The 8,876-nt window shown below is 41.0% G+C and overlaps 1 protein-coding gene across 1 annotated transcript in view; it reads left to right on the top strand.

The window, feature by feature from the left end:
* adgrv1 (adhesion G protein-coupled receptor V1) overlaps positions 1-8,876 on the top strand; it is a 407,915-nt gene that overhangs the window by 182,307 nt on the left and 216,732 nt on the right. The window contains exons 44-45 of the mRNA XM_048593741.1: positions 45-220; positions 7,221-7,345. Of these exons, the coding sequence (XP_048449698.1) occupies positions 45-220; positions 7,221-7,345 (301 nt within the window). The remainder of the gene's footprint in view (positions 1-44; positions 221-7,220; positions 7,346-8,876) is intronic.

The raw sequence follows: 8,876 nt of genomic DNA, 5'->3' as shown, positions 1-8,876 counted from the left end.
CATCCGATCTACCGCTTTCGGATGTTGCCCCCACCCACCCACAGATTCTGCAAATTTCTGCTATATTGGATGAAGAAGCAGAGATGGATGAACAATTCCTGGTTACTTTGTATGACCCCACCGGAGGGGCCAGACTGGGGCGTACAGTGCAGAACCTGATAACAGTAGTTCAGAACGAGGCACCGCTGGGACTTTTTAGTATCTTCCCAATCGAAAACAGGTTAGAAAATACAGAGTATATTCTTATCAACCAATATGAATTATTGCAATTTTGGTACCTAGCAAATAGTCACTTGGAAGTATAGAACTTGAGTATTGGTAAAAATTACACATTTAGTTGAAAGTTTTCATCCTGCACCAGAGAATTTGCAAGATTATCAATGTAAAGAGAAAGCAACATACGTTCTGAATGAGAGGAGAATGTTGACTGGTCAGCAATTGGATTTTGATTGGTAGAGGATGGGGAATGCCATGGAAAATGCACCAGTTAGATGGTGACTGACAGTTAACTGCCAAGGATTGTTTAAATTTTAAACTGGACATTTTAAATTCTTTTAAATTTTAAACTCTGATTGGCCAAGGCATTGCCTTATGAAATGAACTAGATCATTAGTGTCTGTATAACCAGAGACTGTTAGTATAACTTGCAATGATTGACAATGTTAATGGAGAATGGAATATTGGCAGATGGTTTTACTTTCAAGTATGTTTATCACGATCCAATGGATATTTTTTGAAACCATGTTTACTTATTTATATGCCTGCTTGTGGTTTAATTTACGTGGACCTATGAAGGCAATTTATCAATGATTTAAAACAAAATACAATTTGCAATTCTAAAATAAGATTTAATTTGCATGGTCAAACCTTGTCCACTTCTATTTGTTCATTGGATGTCAGCATTGTTAACTAAGTGAGCACTTATTATCCATCTCAAATTGCCCAGGAGAAGGTAGCGGTGAGTTACCCCTTGAACTGTTGCAATTCTTGGGGTATGGATGCATCTACAGTCTTGTTAGGAAGGATGTTCCAAGACTTTGACCAAGCAATGTTTAAATGTAGATAAGTGGCAACATCTCAGTGCCTTGAAGAAAACAATGATTCACTGTTGTATACTCTGATGTACAATATTTGAATTTCAAGTACATAAAGTAGGATTAAATATAATTTGTCATTAAACAAGTTTCTTCCTGAAATAGACAGATTAGATGCTGTAACTGACAAACTGAACTTGAGTTAATTTAGATCAGTCATAGTTGTCACCTTTTGGCTGATAAATGCTGTTCATTCTTCTCATTGATATATACATAGCAATTATAAGCCAAGGATTGGTGACACAATAAGGAAAGTGACTTTTGAGAAGATAGGCTATATGCAAATAGATCTGGCTAACTGCAATGTTAAATATATACATCTAACTTTTCTTCCTGCTGTTTGTAGATTGATTACACATTATGGGACTAATGCATTGAGGTAGCCATGATTGATAGCAGTTTAAGGTGTGCACCCTGCATATATCACAGCATTCCTCTTGTTCTTTGGCTACAGGCTTACTTTTAAAGACTAAAACCATTTACATTACAGCAAAAGAAAGTTATAATGTGTCTTAATGGCTCAGAGATTCCCTCCCTATGATCCATTATACTCAAGTGGTGCAGCAAAAGAACTCACCCTGGTCACCCTAGATGTTTTTAAGTATTATTAATCAACCTTCATGGAATGTTGTGGCATACCCACAGGGCAAGTGGGACTTGAATTCGGATTTTCTGCCCAAGAGGTAGGGGCACTACTACCGTGCCACAAGAACCCACTACCTCAGATGTTTTATACTGTGGTTATGCATGATAAAATCAAATCCACTTTATGCTGTGGTGTGCATCAAACTGTTCTTGGTCGCCATCTGTGGCACTGTCAAGATTTGACAAGAACCAGAAACCGAAAGAAACACCATTAGGAGCCCTGTGCTTAGACTGGGAGAAGATCACCTAACCTTGCAGTGCAGGACCCAACAGATTGTGTGGCACCATCTAAATCATGCATAGATGCTCATTCTGAATGTGCAGTTCTCATTATATAGTGGAACTGATGCAAAATTACTCTTCAGCAGAAACATATGGTCTAATTACCCCAGTCATCACTCATCACATCTCCCAGGAATCCATGATGCATGGCTTGAAAAACAAGGGAGGATGAAAGATGTTCGTGACTGACATATGGGAAAATAATTACTCAGCCTAACCATTGGAGAGAAAGTTTGAGTGCAACACGCAACTGATGCTACATGAAGTGCAGCAGAAATCAGCAGCATACGCCAAGAATAAATTGTATCAATTATAAGTGGCTAGTTGCATGACAATGTGACAAAGCAGATGTCAAAAATTAAAACAATACCTTAATTGAAATACCATGTGATGCGATTGGAATTAGAACACTTTCTAAGACACAACCCAACGAAGCACCCCCAAAACAAAGATCACCATAATTAAGGCAAAAGCAGAATTTACAGCAGAAACTCAGCAGGTCTAGTAGCATCAGTGGAGAGAAAGCAGAGTTCATGTTTCAAGTCCAATGACTTCTTCAGAACCTGGTTTCACTCTCTTGATCTCTCTCCCCACCCGCACCACCTCACACTGTCTCAGAGCTGCCCTGCCCCCCTGGCTCTTTTGACATTCTTACAAGAAACTTTTTCTGAGATAACAAGGTGTAGAGCTGGCTGAACACAGCAGGCCAAGCAGCATCACAGGAGCAGGAAAGCTGACGTTTCGGGCCTAGACCCCTCCCCCTACTGCATCCCAAAACCAGCCCAGCTCATGCCCGCCTCCCTAACCTGTCCTTCCTCCCACCTATCCCCTGCATCCACCTCAAGCCCCAACCCCATCTCCTACCTACTAACCTCATCCCGCCCCCTTGACCCGTCCGTCCTCCCTGGACTGACCTACCTCCTCCCTACCTCCCCACCTACACTCACCTTTACTGGCTCCATCCCCGCCTCTTTGACCTGTCTGTCTCCTCTCCACCTATCTTCTCCTCTATCCATCTTCTATCCGCCTCCCCCTCTCTCCCTAATTATTTCAGAACCCCCTTTCCCCTCCCCCATTTCTGAAGAAGGGTCTAGGCCTGAAGCGTCAGCCTTCCTGCTCCTCTGATGCCGCTTGGCCTGCTGTGTTCCACACCTTGTTATCTCATATTCTCCAGCATCTGCAGTTCCTACTATCTCAGAAACTTTTTCTGTTCCTTTCAGGCATTAAGGAACACAAGCTGCACCAACTCAGAGGTACCCACACCCTCTGGAACCATCCTCCCCTCCCCATTCTGTCTGCCTCCTTCCGTTCTCATACTCTGACCTCTTGTTATGTATTGACTATCCCTTCTGATTTTCTGTGTTCAGCTGAACATTCTATACTCAGCAAAGGTCTTAGTTTGATCCATCAGTGTGCTCTCCTCAATGAATTTTGGGCACAACATGATGTTGAACTCTTCTTCTGTTGCCTTCGCTTCTGTGCCCATTTCTTTGGACATGAGTCCTCTCCCTGTCCTACAGATGCCTTCACCCACCTCCAACATTGTCCATACACCTGGACCCCTCCCTCTGGCCCTTTAGCTGCATTTGACATGTTAATTGAGAACTTTCAACATGACATTGGCTGCTTTAATTTCTCTGACCCCCTTCGTCCAGTTGAACCTAAAGAGAGCCATACAAGACAGAAGTAAGCCCTTTGGCCCACATGTTTATGTCAACCAACAAAACACCAAACTACACTAATTCCATTTACCTGCACTTGTCCCAAAGCCTATTATGCCCTGGAATTTTAAGTACTCATCTAAATGTTTCATAAATTTTGTGAGAATATGTTCCTCCACCACTGTCTCCAGAGGTATGTCTATATTTCTACCACCCTCTGGGTGAAAAAAGATTTTTTTAAATCTTCTCTAATCCACTTACTCATCACCTTAAAGTCATGTCCTCTGGTCTTAGACACATAACTATCTCCCTGTGAACTGACTGCACTCTGTGCTGTCAGATCCAAGCCTGACTTTGTAATCAAGCCTGCTGACAAGGCTGGTGCTGTTGTTGTCTGACATGCTGACCTCTACATTATGGAGTCTTGGACACCTCCTCCTATCTCCCCCAAACCATGACCCCACCACTGAACATCAGGCTATTGTGTCCACAACAGTCACTAATCTCATCTGATCTGGGGATCTCCATCCCATCCTCCACCATAGCCTCCATGCTCACAGTCCCTCAAACCTGTATAGCCCTCTTTTTTACCTTCTTCCAAAAAAAGGTTCTGAAGAAGGGTCACCGGCCTCGAAATGTTAACTCTGCTTCCTGTCTACAATGCTGCCAGACCTACTGAGATCCTTCAGCAATTTCAGAAATATTGAGATCAAGAAAACACAACTCTATGCATTGTTAAAACAAGTAACCTCAGATAGGAAGTCCTTTGTTTTACAGTTGTATTAGAAACTTTATTGTTGTCTTATAGTTTTGTGCAGGATTATTAATGATATCTAGAACTGTTGACATCTATGCAGTTTTTTATTTGTAGCTTTTAGTTAGTGATTAACTGTAGTGTTCAGCCCTTTGAATGTTCCCAGGTTAACTCGAAGAGTCATGGTTTAGGGTATTACAACTGTAGACTTCAAAGATAAGTGAAACACTGAAGAAAACGTGTATACAAGGTTCTCCTGGCTGTTAGGAGCTGTTACTGGATAGGTTCTTCCCAAGTCCTGGAGGACAGCAGACGACAGTAATGGAGTCTTTTCTGCCTGTGTTTTCTACTTAAAGCTGGATTTTCACGAGTTGATCAAATTTTTGTTGCTGCTTAAACTTCACACCAGGTAGATACTGATTAAACTCTCCCAAATTCAAGCAATCATACCAGAACTTGCTGCCTGTTGATTCAATTAAGATGCGATAATGTCCTAGAATTATGGTACTGAGCATAGGATTCCTACAGAACTGAATAATTACCTACAGAAGGTGAGGTTTGATAGTTTCACTTTGACACCTTTTCTTTTGCTGCGTGAAAAGTTGAGGCTTTGTTTACTTTTCAGTTTCAGTTTAATCTTCAAATACAATACTTTCACCATGTTTTTCAGTGTAATCCTGCCAATCATACAACAAGGTTTGGTGAGTCAGTGTGGGTTCATTATTTGAAGATACCTCTATTTATATGCAGTGTAATCTTAACTGGGAAGCTAAGTATATGTATCTGACTCTTGGTCCTGCTGCTTATAAACTACAAGTCATAGGGCTAATCCCATATCAAGGAGGCAGTGATTGAGAACCGATACATCCCTTAAACACACATCTACACCATATCACAGTGTACATGAATGCTTGTTGTAAACATGGATATTTTCGGACATGGGACTATAATGGGATTTTCTTATACAATTTAAAAATAAATGATGATGTGAGTCTTTCAAGCTAACCTGATTTTCACAGTATTGCATGTAAGTGAAGAAGGCTGAATTGTAAAAAATGATCCTTAAAATTTGAAAATGTGAATTGCCAACCCAGTATTTGTGCTTAAGCGTGTATATGCTGGTTGTAAAGGATTAGCCAGATTGATTTTCTTGAGTTTATCACAAATAAGAAGTCACGGCTACTATGATGAAACCAACCAGAGTAAAAACATTTAAGTTTTTAAGGCAAGTCCAAAACACAGCATATACACTTGAAATCTGATTGAAAGTTCAGGTAGGTAAATTTAATGAAATGCTAAATCATGAAAGATAAAATATGTTCATGGTTTGTAGCTGGTAAACTGGTATAATTCACAGGATTTTGGTTCCCTGCTGAGAAGATGTTTTAAAATGCGGCTAGAATGGCCCGTTTTCTTCTGGAGATGTTGCTTTAGGAACTCAATGACTTTTACTCCAGAATTTTCTGTTGGCAAGAAGGTACACACAGTTCACAGCTCAGCAGACAGAACTCAAGGCTTAGCTTTTAACTGTAGGGAAGTGGAATAGTGAAACAGAGACAAAGAGAGCAACTGCTGCTCGCTCCTGGTCAGCCCAATCTCTCACCCAAAGCTTGGTTAGTCTCATTACTATTTCTCATTGCCATTAGGAGTTCCAAATCCATTCCATATTCCAAAAATGCAACTTCAGTTAACATGTGTCTGCAATCACTTTAGCCATTGTTTCATGGCTACAGGTGATTAGGTTCAGTGTCATGACGCACTAAATGTCCATTTTTCATAAAGTAGAAAGGAAGCTGTTTACACCTCCTCAGGGATTTAATGTCTTTCGTCCTCATTGACCCTGCATCTCCATGAAACAGAATATGGCTTACTTAGTGCTGCAAATTCCCAAAAACTTTAATGTAGATCTCTGTCCCTTTGCTTCAGTGAAATGTCCTTCACCTGAAATATCTGATTATAAAATGTCTGTAATGAATCCAGCTGATGAAATTTTTGAATGAATATTTTATAGAGCACATCTTCATAACAATCTATTACAAAAAAGTTATATTCTGTTTCTATGAGACAGTATACAGGCATTTCAACCCTTAGAAATAGCAACTACACTATTTTAAAGAAAAGTGGTACAAACCTAATAAAGACAAGGCAGGTTTTGAGGTTTTGTTCTTATCAGGTTCTTAACTACAAAGGCACAGTGCAGTTCATCTGAATAATTACTGATTGTTGAGTTAATTTTTAAAAAATGCAGAAAGTGATAGCAGAATTTTTGGGGAAATCTAGCTGAATAGCCAAAAGAATCCAAGATTATTTTTATGAAATTGATAATAGAATTATCAAGTTCCTTGACAAGCCCCCTCAGTTGAAGCATTATCACACAGTACCAGTAAACCTACTCCCAACCAAATTTTTAAGAGCTCCAGCTTTAGGTACTGTTAATTGACAGTTACTTCATGTGTGAGCAACTGATCGCTTCTCCAGCTGAACTCTGGGGAGGATCCCCAGAGGTAGGAAGGCAATAGGCAACGAGATCAGCTGCAGTCTCCTCCTTACAAACGGCCAGAAATCAGATGACACCAGTTTATAGTCCAACAGATTTATTTGAAATGACAAACTTTCGGAGCGTAACACCTTCAACACACACACGCACGCACGTCATGAATGCACTAACTCAATGCTGTTTTGACTTTTGGAGTGGTGGGTGGGAAGGAGGGGTGTGGGAGTAGGCACATCAACTAGTTTTATTATTTTGAAAATTAGAATATTTTAAATGTTTGTTTTATTTAGAACTCGCTCAGTCCATCTGGAAGAAAGCAATAGCATTTTGTATTTAATAGTATCACGAAGTAATGGTTTGAAGAATAAAGTCACTGTGGAATGGGAGACACAGTCTCAAACAGCACTTGGATTAAGTGAGTTGCCATTTTGAATCTAATCATACAATGGTACATATAAAATTGCCTCAAATGCTCAGTGTAATTCTAATGCGAAAGTTAAATTCATTGGTTTCATAGAACATAGAACAGTACAGCACAGTACAGGCCCTTCGGCCCACGATGTCTGCCAAACTTTTACCCTAAACCTAAGGTCTATCTAACCTCCACCCTTACCTTATACTATCATCCATATGCCTATCTAATTGCCGCTTAAATGCCCCTAATGAGGCCGACTCCACTACCATCTCCGGCAATGAATTCCACGCCCTGACCACTCTCTGAGTAAAGAACCTACCTCTGATGTCTCCCCTATATCTACCTCCACTCACTTTAAAACTATGCGCCCTCGTAATAGCTACCTCCACCCCAGGAAAAAGTCTCTGGCTGTCCACTGTATCTATACCTCTGATCATTTTGTACACCTCTATCAAGTCACCTTTCATCCTTCTTCGTTCTAAAGAGAAAAGCCCTAGCTCTCTCAACCATTCCCCCTAAGATCTTCCCTCCATTCCAGGCAACATCCTGGTAAATCTCCTCTGCACCTTTTCCAACGCTTCCACATCCTTCCTGTAATGAGACGACTAGAACTGGACACAATACTCCAGATGTGGCTGAACCAGGCTTTTGTATAGCTGGAGCATAACTTCACGGCTCTTGAACTCAATCTCTCTATTAATGAAAGCTAACACACCATACGCTTTCTTAACAATTCTATCCACGTGGGTGGCAGCTTTCAAGGAACTATGGGCATGAACCCTGAGATCCCTCTGCTCCTCCACACTGCCAAGAATCTTTCCATTAACCCTGTATTCTGCTTTCAAGTTTTTCCCTCCAAAATGAATCAACTCACACTTTTCAGGGTTAAACTCCATCTGCCACTTCTCAACCCAGCTCTGCATCCTATCAATGTCCCTTTGTAACCTCGAACAGCCCTCCGCACTGTCCACAACTCGACCCACCTTCGTATCATCCGCGAGCTTACTAATCCACCCTTCCACTCCTTCATCCAAATCATTTACAAAAATCACAAATAGAAGAGGACCCAGAACAGATCCTTGTGGTACACCACTCGTAACTGAGCACCATGTTGAATATTTTCCATCCACTACCACCCTTTGTCTTCTAAGGGTCAGCCAATTCTGAATCCAATCTGCCACATTTCCCCCTATCCCATGCCTCCTTACTTTCTGCATGAGCCTACCATGGGGAACCTTATCAAACGCCTTACTTAAATCCACGTATACCACATCTACAGCTCCACCTCCATCCACGTGTTTGGTCACCTCTTCAAAGAATTCAATAAGGTTTGTGAGGCATGATCTACCCCTCACAAATCCATGCTGACTATCACGAATCAAACTGTGCCTATCCAAGTGGTCATAAATCCTATCTCTCAGAGCCCTTTCCAATAATTTGCCCACCACTGAAGTAAGACTAACCGGCCTGTAATTTCCGGGGTTATCCCTATGTGCTTTTTTGAACAAGGGAATGATGTTTGCCACTCTCC

The sequence above is a fragment of the Rhincodon typus genome, chromosome 3 (assembly GCF_021869965.1).
Source record: "Rhincodon typus isolate 14 chromosome 3, sRhiTyp1.1, whole genome shotgun sequence".
Lineage (NCBI taxonomy): Eukaryota > Metazoa > Chordata > Chondrichthyes > Orectolobiformes > Rhincodontidae > Rhincodon > Rhincodon typus.
This window is presented reverse-complemented; position numbering and strand designations above follow the sequence as displayed.